The 26,053-nt window shown below is 28.6% G+C and overlaps 1 protein-coding gene across 1 annotated transcript in view; it reads right to left on the reverse strand.

Annotated features, from left to right (window-relative positions):
- Window positions 1–26,053, reverse strand: part of LOC117178085 (protein cappuccino) — an 84,673-nt gene that overhangs the window by 46,312 nt on the left and 12,308 nt on the right. The window contains exon 3 of the mRNA XM_033369323.1: window positions 20,253–20,772. Within this exon, the coding sequence (XP_033225214.1) occupies window positions 20,253–20,772 (520 nt within the window). The remainder of the gene's footprint in view (window positions 1–20,252; window positions 20,773–26,053) is intronic.

Below are 26,053 nucleotides of genomic sequence, written 5' to 3' on the forward strand. Positions count from 1 at the left end.
ATTTCATAGAAATTATATGACTATATGTTTCATATATTCTACAAAAATATTTTTGTTACCAAAAATAATATTTCAATTTTTCCAACTTTTTTGTTGCAACTTCATGTTCTTGAAATTCGATAAGAAAATTTTTACGATTTATACTCATAAGCTGTTGCGATACGATTAAAAAATAGTTTCAAAATTATCCCAAGAAAATTGAAAAACGTTGATTATTTTGTAAATAATTGAACTCTTAGCTCTAACATAATTAAATTTAATAGAACTTAATTAGTCGCTAAATATGAGGTGTGCGAATACTTTTGCCCAATCCTGTATGTTTTCATTATTTAGCAATGTATTTTCGTGCGCTGTCATTTTTATAAATTATTCAAAAGTTACATTGCGAATAATAGTTTAATGATTTTTATTTCGTTAACTGATTATCAGATCAGAATATAATTATAAAAATTATAGGTATTAATGTTTTGATGATTCAGCTATGTATTTTGATGCACTGGTTTACAAACATGGCCTTGAAATGAGTATCTGAATTGAAATTTTAAATTTATATGTACATATGTTTAAATTATTTATCAATGCATTTTATGCATTAAGAATTTTTTCAATAAGTGTGTAAGTTTATTGACAAATCATATTTTAATAAACAAAAGTTCAAGTTAAAGAATATAAAGTAAAAAAGTATTAAAAAAATTGAATGAAAATGCATGTTTATTAATTTTTAGATTGTGAACAGAGTATATCAGATAGGAACATAATTTTTTAAATTGTAGGTATTAATATTTTAATGATTAAGCGATGTATTTTGAAGCGCTGATTGACAAAAATGGCCGTGAAAGTATCCGCAAATGTCATATTACAAAAACTAAGTTTTTTACAATATTAAATTACATAACCTAAAAGTACAGAAGCGATATATTTTAATGATTCATCAATATATTGTGATGCTGATTCACAATTTTCTGTGAATTATTTAAATAATAATTATAATATTTATTATTGATATTTACTTCCAAATTTATTGCGTTGGATAAGTCGTACACTTTAAATATTTTCAAATGTCTTGCTCTTTATTGTTAATAATGGTAGTCGTAAATAAAACAATTCTACGTTATGTGAATTCACTGAAGACATTCTTTCAGAATCTAATTTTAGCAAGAATTCAAGTTGTCAAAACTTTTAGAAAATAAATATTCATTAAAAAATTGGGTAAATAATAAAAATGTGTACAAAAGTTGGCAAGCAAAATTGTTCAGTCAATAAAAAAAATGTCATATAAAAATGTTTAATTTTCAAACAAAGAACATGAGCCATCAACTAAACAGTTGAATGTGGAACTAAATAGTTATATTTTCAAACCAAAAGAGGATTTTTTAACGAATAAGGTTGACTTTTCACCGAAAAAGATGAATTCTTAACAAAGTATATACATTTTTATATAATTAGTAGAATTTTCAATCAAGAAGAAAAATTTTTTACTAGAAAAGAAGAATTTTCAACAAAATATGTGCTTACATAAATTTGTAACTGAATAGTTGAATTTTCAACCAAGAAGATTAATTTTCTATTTAAAAAGACGAATGTTCAACAAAATTGTATACATTTTTACCTAAATACTTTGAAGAATGTATGTGATGTTAGTCCAGATTTAACTTGATTAATTTTTAGGTTCTATTTTTTTCGTTTCTGAATTTTTTAACTAAATAGTTACATTTTTAAGCAAAAATGGGACAGGAAAACTTTAATTGAGGAGAATTATTTTTTGAAAAATAAACAAATTTTCTGCAAGAAAGTTGGATTTTTTACAAAATATTTGAATTTTATACCAAATTGTTGAAATTTAAAGCAAAAAAGAGGAAGTTTGTATAAAATAGTTACATTTCTAACCCGAGAATATGAAGTTTGAACAAAAAAGTTAATTTACAACCAATAAGTTGAATTTTCAACATAACCTTTAATTTTTCAGATAAAAATATACTTTTTAACAATAAAATGAATTTGGAATTAAAAGTATGAATCTCCAATCAGAAAAATGAATTTTCAAGAAAGTAGCTGAACTTTTAACCAATAAATTGAATTTAAATCTAAAAAGACGAATTTTTAACGATAAAATGTAATAGTTTATATTTCAACAGAAAAATATTTTAATGAATTATTGAAAAAAAAACAATGCCCAAATTTCATTTGATTAAATTTCAATTTATATATTTTTTTGTTTCTAAATTTATTAACTAATTAGTTGGTTTTCTAAAGCAAACAGATAAATTTTTGGCCACAAATAAAGCATTAAAATGTTGATTGAGATAAATTAATTTTCAATAAATAAAGAATTTTTTGCAAGACAGTTTCATCATGTACCAAAGAGTTGAATTTTCTACCAAATTCTTAATTTTTATACCCAATTCTTGAATTTTCAAGCCAAGAAGACGAAATTTTATAAAACAATTAAAATTTTTATCCGAAAGTATGAATTTTCAGCAAAAAATTTAATTTAAAACCAGTCAGTTGAACTTTCCACAAAATAGTTAAATTTTCAGTTAAAAAAATACTTTTAAACCAAAAAACAAATTTTTAATTAAAATTTTGTTCATTTTTCTACCAAGAAGTTGAATTTTCAGCCTAAAAAGAATTTCTTCACGAAAAATGTAATAGTTTATATTTTAAGCAGAATCATTCAAATAAATTATAAAAAAGTACTTCATTCTTAATAAAATAATTTATTTTTAACAATAAAAGTTAATATTCTTCGAAAAAATACGAATTTTCAACACAATAATTAAATTTTCTACCAAAATGTTGAATTTTCGAGCCACAACTACGAGATTACTACCGAAAAATTAAATATTCTGCCCGAAAATGTGAATTTTCAGCAGAAAATTTAATTTTCGTTGAAAATAGATTAATTATTACCCTGACAGATGCATTTTTAACCAAAAAGGTGAAATTTTTACAGAAAGAGATGAATTTTCAAAACAAAAAGATAAATGTTCAACAAAATAGTTGAATTTTTTAAAACAATAGGACCAAGTTTCTATGAAAAAGTTGAATGTTCAACCTGAGAAAACGAATTTTGAACAATAAAGTTAATTTACAAGCTATCAGTTGAATTTTCAAGAAAATACTTGAATATTCGGTTAAAAAATTACTTTTTAGCCAAAAAGAAACGGAATTTTCAACTAAAATTATAATTCGCTAAGGAAAAGAAAGATCTTATAAGACAGTAGTTCAACTTTCAACAAAGTGTTTGAATTTTCAGCCCACAAGGATAAACTTGTAACGAAAAACATAATAGTTTAGATTTGATCAAAAAAAGATTATTTTTAAAAAAAGTGCGAATTTTCAAGCAGAGTTGAATTTTTAATAAAAAAATTTAATTTTTCATCCAAAGATCAATTTTTACTCCGATAGTTGCATTTTCTTAACAACAAAAGTAAATTGTATGCAAACAGAAATTCAACAAAATAGTTGAATCAAGAACAAATTCAGTGACATTTTGGAATTTTCAAACCAAAAAGACGAATTTTCAGCTAAACAATAAATGACCAAACATGTAATACTAGACTTTTCGAAAAGAATGAACTTTTAAACAAAAAAAGTTCGATTATCTTAATATTGGCTTCTATATTAATTCAGTTGAGATGTTTCTTCACTATTATCGATTCCTGAAGTATGTCCAAACTTTGAAATTTCATCAATATTGCATGACTTTTAGTAAAAGATTCAACATTTTTCAAAGTTTAATGCAAATGAGTCTTGTGATTGTCGCAAAAAGTCTGGGGGAAAAACTTTTGAATTTAACATACAAAATTTAGGTAAAAACCAAATTTACTCCATGATGAATGCAGCAGAGTTGTGAATATTTCTCATCAAGTTCAAACGATTATTTATAAATCCCCAGGGTGGAAAATAGTACGCTGGTATTTTTAAGGATGATTTAAGATTTTTCTTTGCTTTCATTAATGCTAATCTTTTTGACACTAATAATACAATTTCTGGAAAATATTACGGAATATTATTTTGTCTTTATCTCATTGGTTTAAATTGAAAATTTTAATACTTTAAATCAGAAAAAAATGTTTTAGATATAAGCAATTGTTTCCTTTTTATTAAAAAACTATTGTTGCTATGCATTGAGGAAAAATCAAAATGACTAATAGTTTATGAACTCAATAATTTTACGGAATAATTTTATTGGATATACGTTCACGATGAGCCTCATCCATTTTCAACTTAAAGGTAGAATAGCCCAAAGACAAATTTAAAATCTTGGAGAGTCATCAATATAAAAAGAATATAAACAATTTTTTCGTTTCAATCACAATTATGTAAAATAATTTTTTAATATAATAACTTCTCATTCTACATTTTTTGTTCTTAAATTAACATATATTTTTTGCAAAAATAGAATAAAATTTGACACAGTTTTCAATTTATCAAATTCTTCGGCCAAATATTCAAAGGTGAAATAATAAAATTGAGTATGTCTTGGGGCACTACGGATTTTTGGCCTACTACTAGTCGTTTCTCACAAGCGGTAAGAATTTTTCTGGTCAGCGTATAACGACCATCTCAGTCGATACATGACTCAGCGTGCGATATGTATTACAACTTTTTTATTTGCTTTAGAATTCTTCCCATTTTCCCAGACTGTCTTGAATATTTTTGAAAATATGTTTTTTTTAGTTTCTCCAAGTTTCCCAGACTATTTTTTCAAACCCTTCGTGTGTACACTGGGTCTTTAAAGGGATAGTCATAATTTAATATTTAAATTTCCCCCCAATGTTTTTACTATATTTCAATTTTTGGTAACATCGGCTTAAAACTGTTTAATTTGGTAGCTAATGAAACATGATGCACACACTTCGAGAAGTATCCCTGAATTTTTTCCAGATTTTTCAAAGCCTTAAAAATCTCGAAATTTCGCCTGTTCCCTAAAAGGCCCAGTGTACAAACCGTGTCTCGAAAAATATAGTGTACACAAGTAGGGTTAATTAGCACTGAAATCTTTTATAAATATTCAAATAGAGTAGCTTTTCTTTTTTATAAAATTTTGTTGCTGTCGAATAGTCCCAGACTGAGTTCTAAAAATTGTATGGGACAAATTTTTTCCCATGGGCCAATAGAACATTGACTCTGTTCTTATGCTTTCTATCTCTCCTATTCTAAAATTCTAGGCGTCAAACGTGCTCTTAGGAGTAGAAAAAAGTTGAGATCAACACCAGAGAAACTAATCAGTCTCATTCTCATGGTTCAATTGTTATACTGATAGAAAAGAAACGACAGTTTTAGCATCGATTAGAAAGTAGACGAGGTCTAGGGTTACTCTTAGGTATTTTCACTTCAATCACCAGGTAACTTCACTTCGTTGATTTCTGATGGGGAAAATAATGGATTAAATGCATGGGATTCGGTCCATTTTTGAAATATTTGGCCAATATCTTCGTAGAAACTCATTTTTTCTATATAAGTGTACTGGAAAAATAGTTTTTATTTTTGAAGAACAATTCAATGAATTAATGAAATTATAATAATGATTATTCATTGCGAGGATATTAAAAAATAAGATTTTGTCTCATGCGTTTGGTCTATTGTCTTCCTCTCAGCACTCAATGAAGTGTAGTGAGTGAAACAAAATATAAAACATGGACTGCAGCTTAATGAAAAATTTTACTGCAAAGTTTGTTTCCTCTTTAATAATGCTTTCCAACTTTGCAGTTCATATTTTATGACCCACCAGTAAAGATTTAAGAAATTAAACAAAATCGTTTATTCTGTTTGTACGAGAAAAACTTGTTCAATATACAAAACATAACAATATTGGCAATACTATATCTGGTATATTTTTTCGCATCTTCGAGAAGCATCAATCGACCTTGCGGAATGTTTTAGGACTCACCAGAACCGATTTAAGAATTAAAAAAAAATGGTTTATTCTGTTAAATTAAGGAAAACTTTCCCTGGCGGACCGAATGAACCGAAAGGAGTCTCTACAAAGTACCCGTAAAGAGCCTATTGGGTCCCCATTCGGTTCCTTTTTAAAATAATAAAAAAAAAAACAGCAAAATCAGCTTTTAAATTGTTAAAATTCGGACTCTACGTTCAAATTTTCATTAGAAACTCACGGAGTAATCGCAATACTTTTTCTTGCAGCGTTAAAAAATTTCAAAAATAAAATACCTGTCATTTACATGGGCCGAAGGCGCTTTCAAGTGCATAATCTTTTAGTAGCAGCAAAGATAATAAGCGTTCCGTCGGTAACTTTAAGAATTTTGTCTGGATGCTAGCGCCACGCAGTGGAAATCTCAGACAACAAAGCTGCGATGCAAGTGAGAGAATTTTATTTTTAAACTTCGCGCGCAACGTACTACTTGAGCTATTATTGATGCGCTTGAAGTCACCTTCAGCAGAAGGTAATGACATTAAAACAATTTTTAACGCTACAAAAGCAAGTATTGTGATTACTCGGTGAGTTTTTAATAGAAACTTTAACGTAGAATCCGAATTTCAACAGTTTAAAAGTTGATCTTGATATTTTTTCTTGAGTTTTTGAAAAAGAAACCGGGTACTTTGTAGAGGCTTCTTTCGGTTCCTTCGGTCCGCCAGGGTTGTTCATATTAGGAATATTGTAGTCGTGTGTACGGTATGTTCGTTTGCGTCTTCGAGGCACATCGAGTAAACTATATCTTCATAAGAAAAATGTATCCAGTACCTCGTTGATATGAGGAAATTTTTATAATATTGGAAATACAATATGATATAATTGTTCGCGCCTTTGAGACGCATCGATTGCATAATAGGGTTATCCACTGTTTTATTTTTATTTTTGAATATTAAAGTATATGCTCTAAAATCACTAATAATAACAGTATTCTGTAAAAAATTTTTTTACGAATTTGTATTTGAAAAAGAAAAATGTTTATTTATTGTAAGAACACCACAGTCAAAAATTCAGGAAAATTATTTATAATTATAACATAAAACTCGTAATTCACTTATCTTCAACGGTTTCATATATATGGGGTGCCGGCGATGTATGTGAGCTGTAAACTCCCAAAATCAAATTGATTATTTACGCAGCAAGCATTATAAAATAAATTATTTATAAAAGTAATTATAAACCTTATGATTATAAATTGTATACCAATTTTATATAAGCGTTTATAAAAGTATTTCTAAAAACATCTATAAAAAAAAGTGAGGTTAGGTTTTCTGGATGCAATGTTTCCAATATTACATATATGTTACGATTCGCGTAAGGGAATTATCGTTATAAATTAATAACTTTAAAAAATGAAAATAAATCTTTTAAAGGTTTAAAATCATTCATACCGTTTACCTATTTTTTTTTGCTTTCGCACTTCGGGTCTCAGTAACGTTGAAACTGGAGGACTTTGCAAAAAAATCTCTTATTATAAGAATAATCACTTTTGAAGAATTATCTGAGCTGGATTTATCGGATTTAGACATACTGATACTCTATAAAAATAAACTGTTCCAGTCAAAAAACGTTTATGATTAATTATTTTGATTATTTTGATCAAGCTGACCATGTATTTTCTTCAGATTTGAAAGCGCGTGGCGTCATACCACGTGTTTCATGTCATGAGGGCACCACTGTTTCGTTTAAAAAAAGAATTTTTCGGTTGATATTTGGTATTTTAATAAATTAATATAATTTATTAAATAAACAAAATGAAGTTCTAGTTTCACATTTAGATTCTTTGGGAGTCAAAGTTTATAAAAGGCTGAACTATGTAAGTCCAACAAAATTTTGGTGAATGATCCTATTGAAAAATCTTTTATGACCTATCGCAATCTACCAATATCGTTTTAAAATTTGTTAGAAAAATTATTTACCTTGTTTATGAGAGGCTTTTTTTGTATATTGGCAATGTAACATTACTGTATTCGATGCTACTTGGGTCTTTGAGAAGCGTTGATTGATCCATTAACCTTTGTTTTAATTTGGAATATAACACCACTATAAATTAAAAAGTTGTTCACTGTGACAGCGAATAACGATTGATTTTTTATGGGTTCTCTGCAATGGTGTAGCCGAGAAATTTTTTTTTCTATTTTAAGTTATTCACGAGAATTTTCAAAAAAAATTTAATCCTTGAAGATATTTTCTCAACAATATAATTTTATGGCGACGTAAAAAAAGTCGATGCTCTCAATTTTATCTAGTTTACTTCATTTATTTATCATGAAAAAGTTGATAAAACTATTAAATTGAGTACTTTTTTGGTTTTCATAACAAGATAAAACGATTTTTCAATTAAATAGTTTAACTTTTAATCCAGAAGTCCAATTTTCAAGCCAAAAAGACGACTTTACTGAAGTAGTTGAGTTTTCAATCTAAAAAAATGCATTTTTAATCAAACGTTCGAAACTTGCAACAAAAAAGATTAAAATCCAAGTGAAAACAGTTTAGAAGACAGTTAAAAGATGACTTTTCTTCCATAAAAGGTGAAATTTCTAATAAAAAACGAATTTTCAACCAGTTGAATTTAAAACAATTGAGTTTTTAACAAAATAGTTAAATTCACAATCACAGAAATTATTTTCAAACAAACAAGATTAATTTTCTAATCTAAAATACAAATTTTCAACAAAATAAATGAATTATCCACCAAATAGTTGAATGTTCAATTTAAAAAGTGTCAATTTTCAACCAAAAATGAAATAGTAAAAAAAAAATGCAGAAAAAATTTAAGTTCTAACAAGAAAAAAACGAACTTTCATCCAAGGAGTGAACAAAAAAATTATTTTCAACCAAGAAAGATAACTCTTCTTCCATAAAAGATGACTTTTTTTGATTAGAAAGGATTAACTTTCTACCAAAAGATGGATTTTTCCACCAAGAAGATTAATACTCTATCAAAAGGATGAACTTCTTTTTAACAAAATGCATTGATTTTCAACAAATTTGTTGAATTATGAAGAGAAGGAGATGAATTATCTAAAAAACAGTTGAATATTCCAGCCCAAATATATAATTTTCAAATGAATTGTGGAATTTTCAAACCAAAAAGATGAATTTTTCTACAAAAAGTTCAATTTTTAACCCCAAATCATATTTTGGATTGAAAATTCAACTTTTTTGTAGATAATGTGTCGTTTCCACTTTAAAATTAAATAATTTGGTCGAATGTTTACTTATTTTGCTCAAAATACGTCTTTTTTGGAAGAACATTAATCTTCTTGGTCGAGAATTCATCTTTTTGGTTGAAAATTTAACAACTTTGTTACAAATTATTTTTTTGTTTTGTTAAAAATTCTAATTTTGTATCAGTTTTTTATTTGAAAATGTAAATAATCTATTTCTAGTTTAAACTTTATCCTTCATATCCTATAAGTTAAACACTTAACTATTTGGTAGAAAATTCGTGTTTTTTTCCCACTATCTAATTAAAAATTCATCTTGATTGGAAATTATCTTATATGTTTGAAATTCATCTTTTCCGATTTAAAAGTAGACTTTTTTCTGAAAACTTCGTTTTTTTAGCCTAAAAACTTTAGTCTTTTGTTGAAAATTCATTTTTCATAGTAGAAGTCATTTTTCTTGGTTGAAAATGAACTTTTTTTGATGAACATTCAACTGTCTCCCAATAAGTTTGCCTTTGTAGCTTAAAAATTTAAATATTTCATTGAATTTTAGTGTTTTTTTTTTAATTCGACCATTTGACTGATGAAACATCTTTGTATGCAAAAATCTAAGTATTTGGTTGGACATTCAACTATTTTGTTAAAAATTCAATTACTTTGTTGAAATTTAACTATTTGTTTACAGTCGTCATTTTTGGTCGAAAATTAAAATGTTGTTAAAAATTCATTTTTTGGAATTAAAATTCATCCTTTATGGTAGAAAATTTGAGCAAATTCGTCTTCTTGAATTGATAATTGTACTATTTGGTTAAATCTTTAACTTTTTTGGGAAAACTCAATTCCTTTTCTGGAAATTTCATCTATTTTGTTATTAATACAACTGTTTGGTTTAGAATATATTTTATTGAAAAAAATATATAAACGTAAGATTCGTCTTTAGCCAACGGCTATATTACTTTAAGGGGAAATCACTGTGGGAAAGAAGGCACTTTTTTAGGACAAATGTCAGCTGACTCCTGAAATTTCAATAGATGAGAGCTTTTTTTGTTTTAAAATACTCATGAAGGTTCGAAATTTAACGTGGAGGTTCACGTTTTTTTTAATTCGCTACTTAATAATTTGTTATTTAACTTAAAAAATGCAATTGGTTATATTTGTGATATTTACTTATCCCCATTCATTGATATTTCTGCAAAAAGGTATAGAATTAGTAAATTTCCTTTTTTTTGTGTAAAGATATAACTTTTAGATAAATATCCTGCATTTTTTAAATTGTTATAAACAAATTTATGCATATAACTTTAAACGATTGCATTTTCGGAATTTGAATGTATTACTCACACAGATTTTATCCTAGAAATATAACGAATTAATTTTAAATTGTGAATAAGAATAAAAAACAATAATAGTTAATAGTTTAAACAATTTGTGTAAACAAATTTACTTATTTGGCATTTATATGCATAGAAAATTGGTATTCTCTTCGGAATCGTTGATTTTTATAAACAAATTTTATAAAAAAACAACTCATTTGAGTGTCACTGCAATTGGCTATGCAGTGAAACCCTTTAATAGCCCTCCCTTATATGGCCCTTCCGATAAGTGATGTCATGCCGCAGGTAGTTGTAACAGGACCTGCGCGGGGCGCGCGGGATCTGCGGTTGTCACTCAGGCGAACACTCAGGCGTGTACAACCAAAAGCGGAGCGGGCTATAGTGAGTTACTTCCCACCCAGCCATAGCTCCAATATCGGCGCTATAGAAGAGTTTCAGTGTATTAATATAAAAACATATTGCATGGAAATATTCCAGCTTCTCTATCAATGCTCAAAATTACGGCCATGAAAGAGGGTTTTTTTTACATTTATTAATATGTTGTCAGTACTTTTAGAAAGTTTTATGATTTTTTAATTCCTTCATTTTATCTTTGTTTGGTCTATACCTGTGCCAACATGAAATCCTCTTTCATAATTGCAATTTTGACGATGGGTAGAGAATCTGGAATATTGCCATAGAATACGTTTTGATATCAATATAGCCCATTGCAGTGATACTCAAATAAGTTAATTTGTTTGTATAAATTGTTTATAACAATGATAAATGTGGTTGGATAGAAGTCAGTTGTGCACAAAATCTATTTGTTAGATGAAAAGCAATGATTCCGTAGAAAAGACAAATTTTCGATATGCATACATATTATAAATGCCAAATAAGATAATTTTTTGATGAAAATTGTTCAAACTATTAACTATTCTTGATTTTTGGTGCTTGTTCGCAATTAAAAATTGATTTGCTATATTTCTATAACAAAGTCTCTGCAAGTAACACCGAAAAACGATATTCTAATATTAAGAGTGTTGTATTCTTGCAGGCATATTCTTTGCGGAGTAAGCGAAATTCTTACTTAAGAGTATCTTCTAACCAAAGGGAGAAAATATTCTTAAAATGAGAATATAAGTGGGGAAAGAAGAAATGCGCAAAGGAATTGCGCCTTGCTCTGTTCAATAATTACTTCTAATGTTCCATGCCACGTGTTTTTTGATCAGTTTCCATTTTCGATTGTTTTACCCACGAAGTACCATAAAACCAATTCTAAAGATAAATCGCGTGCGCACATCTATCTTCTTCTCCTTACAGAAAATTTTAGAGTGAGAAAGGTCTGACGTCACATTTCAACAAAGAAGTAAGGTAGTGAGGTTAAATCTCGGCGTGCAATTTTCAATATTATTAAGTTAAACCAACTGAAGTTGTACAAGTGTGTGTTTTGTATAACGTAAACTCGCAATGTAATAATAATAATTATTTACTACAAAAATATTCTTGAAATAAAAATATTTAAATCGTACTATAGTCTAAGATTAAGTATACCTATTTGAGCTGCAAATATTCTTAAACTTAGTAGGAAATTCTTAAAATTATAATATCGTTTTTTCAGTTTATACGCATTAATTTGTGTATAACCATTAACAAAATGCAGGATATTTACAAGTTAAGTTTTTATTCAAACAAAGTAAATTGACTAATTCTATACCTTTTTGCAGAAATATCAATGAATGGAACTAAGTAAATATCCTAAATATAACCGATTGAAATTTTTAAGTAAAATAACAAATTAAAAACGCGCACCTCTACGTTAAGGATGTATACTATGTACAATCAATCTCAAAAGTCGTCTATCCTTATCTTTAAAATGGTTTATAAAATCCACAAAGATAAACCCAGTATTAATATCTGTAAATACTAACGGAGGCTTCCAAGTACACTTCAGAAAAAAATTATTTAGTTTAAAATTGTTTATTTAACAGTAGTTATTGAGATTTCCAGTAATTTCTTTCTCATTAGGGAAAAGTTACAATTCTTATTCAATCTTAATGATCAAGGTTTCATTTTATTCTTCGAAGGATTCTCTAAATTTATATTTGGGTGGATTTTATTAAAAAGAATAATTTGCAAATCATATAGTTATTATTGTTATAAATAATGACAATTTAAATAATAATTAACACCACTCAAATAGAATTTTAGAGAATCTCTAAAATAATAGAATGAAGCCATGGTCATTAGGATTAAATGAGAATTGTAACCTTTCCCTAAAGAGAAGGTAAAAACTAAAGCTCTAAATAACTACTGTTAAATAAAAAATTTCAACCTGATTTATTTGTTTCTAAAGTACATTTGGAGGCATCCGTTATGAATTCCAGAAATAAATAATAGATCTATTTTTGTCTATTTTATAAATCATTTTAAAGATTAGCGATTTTTGAGATTGATTGAACGCAGTGTACATCCTTAAAATACGTTACTTTATAAGTATATAAAAACAAAACAAAAACTCTGATCCGTTGAGATATGAGGAGTCGGCTGATTGTTGTCCCAAAAAAGTGCTTTGTTTGCCCACTGTGCTGCTAGGGCTTCAAAAAAAGTACCCTGGTGTCGCAAGACCTAGCCAGGCCTCGACTACACCACTGCACCTAGTAAGAATAAGTGCAATAGCAAATTAGAGGGAGTGAACGTTGTTATTCTAATCACATAAGGAAGTGAATCTTATGACTTGTAGCTGAATAACTTGTAGCTCTAACAAACTGAATGTTCATTATATTCTGTTGTTACGTAAGTCCTTAAATCAACAGATTGCTTGCTGCAAGTGCCATTTCGTAACGTACAATATAGTTCAGTTAATTAAAACTCTAGAAATGACTGCTTTACTGAACCTTTGCCGCGTTTGTTCACTCATGAGTAAATGCATAAGGACCTTAATTTATATATACAGAAGACATATGTACACACACAAATACATAGAAGATATGTATATAGCATTGTAACGTAGGTTCGTTAAACTAGCACGCGAGATAATTTCGGTTGACTGCATTATATGATCGCAAAGTGTATATTTACATACCCTGAATTTGCCCTGAATTATTACCTGTCCACTCAAATCATGGGGCGGAATCAATCTCGTCGCACCTTAAAAATACAGCATTGTGTGTCGGCACTCATGCGATGAGTGGTTTTTGTTATATCGTGTGTTTTTCTTTCAAACGTTAATTCTTTGATGTCATTTCACTTTGTGTGATTAGGGAATTCAGGTGAGTACATGGTCTTAAAAATACATCATGAAAGCCTTCTATCAACATTATATTTTCTTATTTTTTTTGAGAATATTATTTCGTATTATAATATTATTTTATCAATATTTTTTTAGTTTCATGTACACTAAGAAAACTATAATCGTATGAATTACAATATATACCGTAACTCGCTTTATATCGTAATTATCGCATTATAATAGCGCAAAATCGTGATATCGTACATTGCAAGTTTTTACATTATATACCGCATAATTGTGCAGTCTATAACGTAAGAATTTAAGTCTATTACGCTATCACATTGTGTTTCTTCTTTTATGATCTCGCGAGGGTTCGAGTATAGTGAACAAACGGTCACAGGAAAAATTAAAGATAAAGTTTAAATCGAATCCAGGTGAAAGATTCGCCGGAATAAAAATTAACCTTGACAGATAAACTTGACATGAATTGAAGATAATTTCCGATTTTTAATCTTGCCTGGATAATCTTTCATCTTATAATTGCTCCGTTTTTATTCGAGGTTTAGTGACAATTATGACGCCAGCGCTATCCAGTGTCGTTTAACTTCATTAAATTTGAGAGAAATGGGGATTCCCATCTGTCAGTTACATTTTGCATCGACGAGTTCAGAATTATTTTCCTAACCTCAGTGAAAATATGTTTAATCATTAACTGTTGCAGGTCTTACCTACAGAAAATTTTTCCTTTTTTTTGTGATTGTTTTAAATCTGGTGTCTCGATTTACAGCTGGAACTCATTTATTTATACTCTGCCTTTTTTCCATTGCTGCTAAGCTGCTAAGGACGCCGCGCCGTATAGAAGACGACACTAACCAAATTTAACCTAATTTTTTTCTGTGATATTAGCGCATTATAATATCCTACAAAGCTCCGGGACCTGGTTGTACGTTATAATATTGCGCTTTATTGCAATACAGAGATTTTTCGATATCATTGTGCGATATCTTTTTCTCCGTGTAGACTGGGATTATAATGACGTTTCTGGGGAAAATGCTGCGCAGGGTGCAGAAGGTGCCCCTTTTTTCTCAGTTACCCCTTTTTTCTTGAAATTCCCATTTTCCCCTATTCTCAAATAATTTTTCCCTTTTCCTCGTTTCTCTGTAAATATACGATATCTGAAAATACAATATTTGAATTACACGGAAAATTCTCTAAAATTATTAAGTGTACCCTTCATTGAATACTAATTAAAGCAATTATAGCACTTAAATAAATTATTTATGAATAAATAAGGTACACGTGTCAAGTACTGAACCATTAAAAATAAATACCCTTAAAAAAATGTAAAGCTGAAACATTTTAAAGCATGTTGAAAATGTGAAAGCTGGAGACTGAAGTTGTAATCCAATATAAAATTGGAACAGTTACAAAATATATAGTACTTTTTAAATAAGTATTAGAAGGTGAACACTTTTAGTTAAAAGGAACAAACTTAAATACATAATTTAAAAAATGGAATATTCCAAAATTCATTAACTACAATGATAAATATTCTAACTTGAGAAATTTGTAATTTGAGTTTAAGACCACTGAAGAGTAGGGCGAAGTGAAAATGCTAAGTAAATTAAATTGTTTGAGCTGTGGAGAAAAACTTATGGGTTGGCATTCGACAAAAGTGAAAAAATGTTTAATCAGTAAAATTTAACGATTTCAGATTCAAAATATTTCCTATTGGTTGAAAAACTATGACGAATTTGTTATATTTGCAGCTTTTACTAGTGAACAATAATAAAAATTATGAAATTCAAAAATAAATTTTTTGCAAAAATGTGATATTATTAGTAAAATTTTTAATTGTATATTTAAGAAAGAGAACAGAAGATATTAACCGATTTACCCCTCAGCTCAAATGATTCGATTAAATTTAGCATTTTTACTTCGCTCTTCTGAGTACTAAAGAGTGTAGTTTCAAATTTACATTGAAAGTAGTAATTATAGTAAGAAAGAAATGACAACTCTTGGAAAGAAATATTTATGAAAACGATGTTAACAATACCAAAATCGTGTATTTAAGTAATTTTATTTTTTTTCGGACATTTTTATCTCACTGTGTAAAAATTTCCAACGACCTAAGTATATCCATTTTTTTTAAATAAACTTTTTAAGGGCAGAAATCATTGAATATTATTCAAAAAGATAACATTTCTTATGAAAATATTGTCTGTCCTTTTCGACATTGAAAAATATGTGTTTAATTTTTCCCCCATTTGTGTGAGAAAATTACCATAGTTCCCCTTTTTTGATCTCCCTTTGTGCTGTGATCCATGTACTGCGGGAAAAATTTATTTAGCACCATTGTAGAATATTTAATAATCTCTGGTAGAAATTAAAAGTACCATAAAATCCGACAAAATCAAAATCGTACACTTTTTTCAATATTTTATTATTAATAAATGCAGAAACCCGAGGGAGAAATAACTCCTAAAAGTGCGTTCCAGCGCAGGTGGATTATACGTGTTACAAGTGGATAACCCAGGGTTACACGAATTACCCTGAATTTTTTTAATTACAGCAGATTACAAGTATATTACCGAGGGTTACACTGAAATGCTCTAAATACCGCGGATAACTTGGATGACTGGATAATAAGGGAATTACTTTGCATTAGAAGTAGACTATCTTATAGGATTATTTGGATTACCTCGAATTGCAAGCGGATTATCTAGGATACCAAGTGGATTTCAGGTAGATTACACAAGATTACAAGTGGATTAACTAAAATTACAAATGGATTTACATAAATTACTTGGATTATGCCGAAATACTTAGAATTATTGTAAAGTGCAGGTGGATTACTTAGGATGGCAAGTGAATTACTCCTGTTTGCAAGGGGATTAAAGCGGATTACCTACAGGATTACTTGGGCTATCTGGGATTACAAGTAGGTTATAAAGGATTACAAGTGAATTACTTAGATATGTTTGAATTATATGTGTATTACATAGGATTACAGTGGATCACAGGTAGATTAGATAAGGTTAAAATATGATTACCTAGGATTACAATTGGATTAACACAGAATAATTGGATTATGCCGAAGTACAATTGGATTTTCCAGGACTGCTATAGATCACAGGTAAATTGCCCAGTATGACAAGAGAATTACTTCAGATTGTAAAAGGGTTTACCTCGGATTGCCTAGGATAACTTGGATTATACCGGATTACAAGTAAATTATAAAGGAATGCAATAGTTTACCCTGGATTTTTTCGGATAAAAAGTGCATTTCCTAGGATTACAGATATTAGGTAGATTAAACAAGGTTACAAGTCAATTACCCAGGATTAAAAATTGATTTCATAGATTACTTGGCTTATGCAGAAGTATACAAGTGGATTTTCTAGGATTACTCTAGATCAAAGGTAAATTACCTAGAATGAAAAGTGAATTACTCCTGATTGCAAGGGGATTACCTCGGATTACTTGGATTATCGCAGATCACAAGTAGATTATAAAGGATTATACGTGGCTTACCCTAGATTTCTTCGGGTTAAATGTGCATTACCTAGGATTACAGTGGATTACCTAGGGCTGCAAGTAGATTAGTTAGGATTACTTTAATTATTTTGGATTAAAATTCGATAGTATAGGATTATAAGTGGATTACCTAATATAAGCGGATTACCTTGGAATACAAGTGGATCAATCCGGGCTACATGTAGATTAATCCAGACAACAAGGGTTATACAGCAGATTGCTTAGGATTAAAAGTGGCTCAATTTGATTACGCCGAATTTGAGTGGATTCAATGGGGTTAGAAGTTTAATTTCTGGTAATTGGATTAATGTGGTTTGAAAGTGGATCAATGCGATTCAAAAGTGGATTACGTAGGGTTACAAGTTATTGTATCAGATTACAAATGGATTATAGCGGATCAGAAGTGGATTATCTAGTATTACAAGTAGATTAACTATTATTAAGACTTAATACCTTTGTATTTCTTAGCTTACACATGGATTACAACATATTATAATGGGTTACATCGAATGAGGCGGATTAAGTGGATTATTTTTGATTGCAAGGGGATTTCGGAGAATTACAAGTGGATTACTTGGGGTTAAAAGTTGATATACTCTTGATGATAAGGGTCAATTCGTCTGATACGGTTTAAAAGTGGATAGGAGTGGATTAGTAATGAATTAGATAGGAGAACAAGTGAATTATCTAGGACTAGATTTTGATTATCTAGGATTACAAGTGCATTACCTAAGATTACATGTGGACTACCCGGGATTAAAAGTGGTTTACCTGAGAAAATAGAACATGAAAATAAAATCAAGAATTCAACGAGAAAATTTGGACAACCACCATGAAATGTTCCTATTTTAATTTTAAAAAAAGTAAAAAATTTCCTAAAACATTTGGACAAAAATAAAAAAAGGAAAAAAATGAGTCCGCTCAAAATTTTCTTTCCTTGATATGGTGCTGTACTGAGTTTCAAAGCGTTGGTGAATATTTTTTACAAATGTTTTTTTATTGTTATTTGATGACAATATAAATGTTAAAAAAAACGAAGGAAATAAAAAAAGAGATGGAAGAGGATTTTTATGGTGGTTGTCCGAATTTGGTCGTTGAGTTCTTGGTTTTATTTTCAGGAATTGTATACATAACTTAATTATTGGACATTAAATAGGACTTTAAATTTGATTTTAATCGAAATATATTTCTTAAATTTTAATTCATTTTCTAAACAAATATAGCAATTTTCTACCATATAGTTAAATTTTCTACCAAATTGTTGGATTTTTAAGCCAAATAAGAGAATTTTCTACAGAATAGCTCAATTTTCAACAAAATGGAATTTTCAACTAAAATGATGAATCTTCAACAACAACAAAAATGATCTTATTACAAAATAGTTCAACTTTAAATTAATCAGATGATTTTTCAACAACAAAAAAAGTAATTCTCAATAATACATGTAATAGTTAATATTAAAAATATATATTTCATTTTCAAATAAAAAACATTTAAATTAAACTAAAAAAGAAATGTCCAAAAAGGATGAATTTTCTACCCGAAAAGATCAATTTTAAACCCCAAATGGAATAGTTACATTTTCATGGAATAAAATTAATTCTCAACCGAAAAAAGGATTGTTGCAAAATAGTTAGTTTTTCAATCAAAGAGATAAATCTTCAACTAAAATGATAAATTAAAAAAAAAGAACTTTTATTAAAGAGTTCAAAATTTAACAAAAGATTTCAATTTACAGCCAAATAGTTTAATTTTTTTAAAATCAAGAATGTTAATTTTCTACAAAAAGATAAATTGTTAACGGAATAAATGAATTTTCAATCAAACACTTGAGTTCCCAACTAAAAAAGATAATTATTTGATTAAAGAGATGAACCTTTAATTAAAAAGAAAGACTATAATGTTAGACTTTTCCAGACAAAATGAACTTTTAACCAAGAATAGTTACATTCTGTATTGAATTCTATTATTTCAGTTCAAATTTAAGCGAAATATGAGACCAAGGGTCCCTATTCTGCCATGTTAATCTGCCGGCTAAGATAATCTTTAAATTCCTCCTAATATCAAGTAGTTTTAACTCATCGAGATTATATATTATTTCTCATTTAAAAATAAAATGAGGGGGGGGGGCTTCAGTGCCATATGAAATTTTTACAGGGGGAGGGATATTCTCAAAGAGATTCAAGAAAAGAGTTTAACATTCAACTAAAGAGTTGAATTTCGAACAAAAAGATTTATTTTTTAAACATGAAGATTAATTTGCTAAAAAAACTGTTAAACAAAATACATGAATTTTAAATAAAATAGACGAATTAAATTTCTTTAAAATCAATTTTAAACCAAAAATGGAATATTTAAGTTTCCGGTAAACAAAATTTTTGAACCAAAGAGATGGATTTACAACCAACAAATATCAATTTTTAACAAAGTCGTTCAACCCTTAATCAAATATATAATTTTTTAAATAAAAAACATGACTTTTTAACGAAATAGTTGCATTTTCAATCAAATAACTAAACTTTTAAGCAAATAGTGACATTTTTAATCCAGCAGTGAGATGAATTCCGAAATAAAAATATAACGATAGACTTTTAAACAACAAAAAAATTAACTTTTAGCCAAGAACACTTTTGATTTTCTTATTGGGTTCTATTAATTCAGTTCAAAATCAAGCGAAAAATTTAAGCAAAAAAAAAATAATAATAAATGAAATAAGAGGACGGTGAAGTTTATTGAAAACAGGAGAAAAACAAATTCTTTAAAAAAAGCCGAAAACAGTGTATGGACAGGACAGCCTTTAATCTGTTAAGTTAATCTGCCGTCTATGTTAATCTTCGAATTATTAATTTTCTCAAACGAAAAAAAATGTCTAAAGAATTTAATTAAAAGTATACAGATGACATTGTGAGGGGGGGGGGGTCACCGAAATGTTAAAGATAAGGTTAGTCAAAAATCACTGAAAACAGTGACACGTGATGTGTGGAAGCTTTCTTTACTGGTAGTTAGTATAATAATAATACTAATAACAGTGATAATAAAATAATATTATTATTTAAACTCACCGACTTTTGTAGAAGCCGATGATAACTCGATTTTCTTGTGCCTGGACAAAGAAAAGGGGGACCTCAATTCCAGACTGGTGTCCTTATCGACCTTGATGTCCTTAACGGGATAGGGCCGTGCTTTTTCGACTCTGGTGACCTCTTTTTCTGCGACCATAGTGACGTTTTCAGGGTCAGTGAAGACGCTGTCGCTGGAGGACTGTTGACTGGGCGGTGTTGGGATTTCCGGGGTGGTTACACTTTTGTTTGCACGACGCCAGGAGTCGGTCACGAGGAGTGGAGGACCCGCGGTCGGTACCGGCAAAACCCCGAGTGGCGGCACGTTTGCGGGGGCCCCGGCCGTCGGCTGCGGAGTCTTCGGAGAGCGGTCCCTCTTGCCCGCCGGGTCCTGGTCTGGAGGTGGGGGGGCAGGATCGGATGCTCGCTGGGCCTTGATGTCCGGCTCTACTGCTCTCAACTCTTCTTTCTTTGGCCCCTCCACTTCGCATACATCCGGTTTCTGCGGTACTTCCGGCGGGGGCTGGAAATAATAAAAACAAGGCCTACATTCTAGAATGTTGCTTAGTCAGACACAATAAGTATCGTCCGGATTTAATGACATTCTAGGTATAAACTCAAGTTCAAAATTACTTAATCCTTAGGGGCCATATATAAAACTACGATAACAATTGGATTGTGGGAGGAAAGGGGTGTGAAGATGTCAGTTGAAGTGACGTTTCAAACTTGGTTAACGTTTAGTACGTTTCTTGATGACATCGTTAGTAAATGTTGCGAAAGATGGCCTTGCAATGGTATACAATTCAGTAATAGCATGATCAGTTTAAAAATCACTTTCCTGTTTCAAACTTCACATTATTTCCCCTATTCCTCTCTTTACCAATTTTTTTCAAGAACTCTTCTTTTCCTCCTCGTTTTTTAAAAACTTCTCCCTTTTTCAATTTTCCAAGTTTTTCGCTTAAATTCCCTATATTAATAGAACCCAATAAGAATTATTGACCTAATTTGGGTTGAAAAGTTTACTGTTATGTTTTTGGTTCAGAAATCCTCTCGTTTGGTTAAAAATTAAATTATTTTTTTGAAAATACAACTATATCATTAAAGTGTAATCTTTTCTGGGCAGCAATACAACTTTTGTTGACTTTTTTTTGTTATTCTTCATCTTAGTTTAAAAAATGTATCTCTGGTTCAAAATTTAACTCCTTAGGTGGAAAAGTATTCTTGTTTATGGAATGTTCAAGATTAAACTATTTTGTTGAAAATTAAACGTTTGTGGACGATTCATATTTTTGATTTAAAATTAAACTATTTTGATTAAAATTTAACCAATTGGTATAAATATAACTTTTTGTTAAGAAATCACATATTCGAGTTGAAAATTCAACTTTTTTTGTAGATAATTCGTCTTTTTGGCTTCAAAATTTAACAATTAAAAATCTTTTTTTTCTAGGAATTTAGTTGCTTTGTTAAACAATCGCTTTTTCAGGTTCAGCTCTTTGTTTGAAACTGTATCTTTCATATAGAAAATTATTTTTTTAAAATAATTATTGGTATCTGAAAATTCACTATTAAATTTTTGGTTGGAAATTTATTCCTTATAAGTTAGAAATTCAACTATTTGTTTCATAATTCATGTATTTTTCGTAGAAAATTCGTTTTTTTTTGTTGAAAATTAATCTTCTTGATTCAAATTATGCCTTTTTGATTAATAGTTCAACTATTTGCTTAAAAATAATTTTTTTAGGTTTAGATTAAACTATTTCGTTGTCTTTTTTATTGTTGAAATGTCAAACATTTGTTTCGTAAAGAATTCATCTTTTTTTAAATAAAATACTTTTTGAAAAAATAACTTTTTTGTTGTTAAAGATTCATCATTTGCGTTAAAAATTTATAGTTTCGAATTAAAAATTGAACAGTTTAGTAAAAATATCGTTTTTTTTCGTTTAAAAATTCAAAAATATTGTAAAAAACTAAACTATTTTATGGAAACTTAACTTTTTTGATAACAGTTTATATTTTTAATTTAAAATAAACTATTTTTTTTACAAATTTACCATGAGGTAGAATTATCAGTTTTTTGTTCAAAAATCATATTTTTTGAGTTAAAAATTCAACTTTTTGTAAATAATTCGTCTTTTTGGCGTCAACATTTAAATAATCAACATACCTTTCGTTTGGAAATTTCATTTATAATTCATCTTTTTCGGTTTAAAAATAATTGTTTTTTCTAAAAACTTAACTTATGCATTTTTAGTCGTATATTTATCTTTTTCAAATTGAAAATTGAACTATTTGGTTGAAAATTTCATGTATTTGGTTGAAAAGTCGTCTTTTTTCGTGACAAATTAATTTTCTTTGTCAAAAATTTAACTGTTATGATGAAAATTCGTCTTTTTGTTGGAAAATTTATCTGTTGTGGTAGAAAGTTCATCTTGTTTATTAAGAAAGAGAACTTCTTGTATGAAAAAATAATCTGTTTTATTTAAGCATTTGAACATTTCTTTGAAAATTTGATGTATTTTGTTGGACAATCGTCTGGTTTTTTTGGAAAATTAATTTTGTCTGTAGTAAATTTAACGCTTTTCATGAAAATTCGTCTTTTTTTACTGAAAATTCATCTCTTATGGTATAAATTTAATTTTTTTTATTTAAAAACGCATCTTTTTGTGTAAAAAATTCATCTGTCTGGTAGAAATTCAATCTTTTTTGGTTGAAAATAATCTGTTTTGGTTGAAAATTTCACTATTTTGTTAAAAGTAATTTTTTTTTACTTTTTCTAGAAAATATAATTTTTTGATTAAAATTTTTAATGCTTTGTTGCAAATTCATTTTTTAATTCAAAAATTCTTTTACTTTTGTATAAATTTTATATTCTTTTATATGATATTTTTATAATTCTGCGAAAAAAATGACGTAAAATCCATATATTGGACAATCTTTTGCTCTACCTAATTCTTTATAGATACTGTGAACATAAATTGTATACATGAAAATTGTTTATTTATACCTTCGCATTTTCAAACAAATCTTTTACCCTATTAAAAAATTTTCTTTCTAATCATACATTAGTTTTTAAACCTTTTATTTGACTCATAACAGAATTCTGGTGTTCTATTGATCTATTTTATGCTAATTAGAGTAAAAAAACCAGACAAATTCTCATTTATTTGTTTAAAAAATATTTTAAATGTTGAGAACGTTATTTTGCTCTCTTGAAAAAGGTTTTCCTTGGGACTTATATAGTTCTGCCCTGACACCCTTCAAATTAATATTTGTATGGAAGGAACTACAATTATAATTGATAATTGTCAAATAAAAAATGGATATTGCCAATGAATTACTCCTTTGAGGTTTACCCGAGTCCATTTAAAAAATATTTTGTTATCGCTTGTATCACATAAGATACAATGGTACAAAAGAAGGCCTTTCTCGACTTAAGTTGATTGTTGCAGTAAATTAAGCGATAACCCGCAGTGGATGCTTGAGTGGATACTGATATCGACGTCTATTAAGAAGTACTTTGCTCCAGAAAGCAATTTTATTACATAACTACATGCCATATTGAGAATTAGAAACTAGAAAGATTATTATGTAGCTATTCCTCCACAATTTCTTATTTTATTTTGTCTCTTGATTTTTTTTCTATGCGTAGTTTGACACTTTATTAGTATACGTCTGTTTTACATCTTATAAAATTTATGTTTAATATAAGAAAATACTAAATAATAATGTACACTCGACTCCCGATTCTTTGCCGTCTGATGAATCGCCGATAGTCAGTGCCGTATCTGAAGTTGTTTACGTTGCGAATCTCTGGGCGCTGCACAGTAGGAAAAAAATCAACTTTTGTCGGAATTTCTGCCTACTCTTAAATTTTCAACCGATCTTAATCATTTGTAACTTAAAATCTTCTAAATGAATTGTACTATAAGAGAGTATTGCTACTTTTCTTAATATTTGTAAAATAACCTGATAAAATTAGCTGGAACTCAGAATTTTTTTAGTACTGATTTCAGCACTCTACATACCGACTAATTTTCGAATTATTTTATAATTTCCTCGTCGAAACAATAATATAATGATTCTTAGCATTGACGAAAGATGTATAAAGTAAAATCCCAAAGATTGCGTCCACTTCAGACCCAAAATATCCCAAAAATGGCCCAAAATTCTAATTAATCTATATTTTCGCGCTTTCTATTTCGCGATTGAGTTAAGAAATTTATAATCAATAAAACATGATTATTTACATTATTCCACTCAAATACTTGGATTTTCGAGCAAAATGTCCAATTTGTTAGAAACATTTTTAAACAAAAAAGGTAATTTTCAAACTTGAAAGATGAATTTCTAATAAGAAAATATGACTTTTCCAACATAAAAGATGAATTTTTAATCCATAAGGACAAAATTTATATCTAAAAAGACGACTGTTCAACAAAAGAGTTGAATTTTGTACGTACCAAAAAAGATGACTTTTGGACAGAAGAACTGAATATTTAACCGAAACGTCGAATTTATAAATAAAAAAGATTAAAAATCAACGAAAAACAATTTCATTTTCAACCAAATGGTTGAATTTTCAAGACAAAAGCACTAATTTTTAAAATAAACGTTTAATTATCAGCCTAAAAAATTAAATTTCCTGCAAATAGATCGTTTTCTACCAAGGAAGAGAAAGTCTTATATAAATTGTTGAATTTTTAGCAACAAAAATTAATTTTTAACTAAACAATTGCATTTACAACCAAATTGTTGGACTCTCAATCAAGAGAGGAATTTTCAGAAAATTAAATGAATTTTTTAAACAAGATTTTTTTTTCTAATAATGCAGTTCGCATTTGGGCTAAAAAACAAGGAAACTGGGAAGTTTCTTGAAAGAAGTAATGGAAAAAAGGGTAGGCATAAGAGAAATCACAGCCCTACCCCTTTTCTAGCAGTCTAAAGTTTAACTCTAACACATATTTCGCTTTTCCACTAGCAATTCCTTTCATTATATGAAAAGAGAAAATATAACCAGTTCAATTTCTAGCAACCTTTATTTTCATTGTGTGAAAAAAGAAAATACAACCACATCCCATGGCCAGTAAATTTTCTTTTCATTATATGAAAATAAAACCATAATACATTTTTAGTAATAGAAACAAGGATAAGAGTCAGTGGAATAACATTTCATTTTCCAGTTGAATTTCTTGTCATTATGTAAAAAGTGAAGAAAAAAAAACATATCCCATTTCCAGGAAACTTTCTTTCCATTATACGTCAAAAATAAAAATACATTCATAGCATATTTTTGTTAATGAAAAAGGGTAGTTGAAAGTAGACTCACAACACTACCTCTTTTCTAGTAGCCTTTCTTTTTTATTACATAAAAAGTAAAAATACAACCATATCCCGTTTCCAGAGGGCCCCTTTCATTTTTCGGAACGGTAAAAATTAAGAAAGGTAAAATTTCAGAATAGGTTATAATACATAATGATAAAACTTAGGAATATCAAAAAGTAGGAAAGAGCAATAAGTCGGAAATCCAAAACTCTGAAAGGTATTTCTTTGAAAACCTAAGAAGCAGAATGGGTGAAAATTCAGAAGCGTTAAAATTAGGAGGGTGAAAAATTAGGAATATGTAAATATACGGAGAGGAAAAATTTGGAAAATTAGAAAAATTTGGAATTGTTAATAAATATACCTATTATCAGGTCTACAATTGTTTATTTATGGTAGAAAACAAATGTTTATTGCAGTGAATTTAAATATCATATCATAATAAATTTATTTTGTACGTTGAAAATTGTTTTTAAATTATA

Source organism: Belonocnema kinseyi, chromosome 8 (genome assembly GCF_010883055.1).
Source record: "Belonocnema kinseyi isolate 2016_QV_RU_SX_M_011 chromosome 8, B_treatae_v1, whole genome shotgun sequence".
Classification (NCBI taxonomy): Eukaryota; Metazoa; Arthropoda; class Insecta; order Hymenoptera; family Cynipidae; genus Belonocnema; species Belonocnema kinseyi.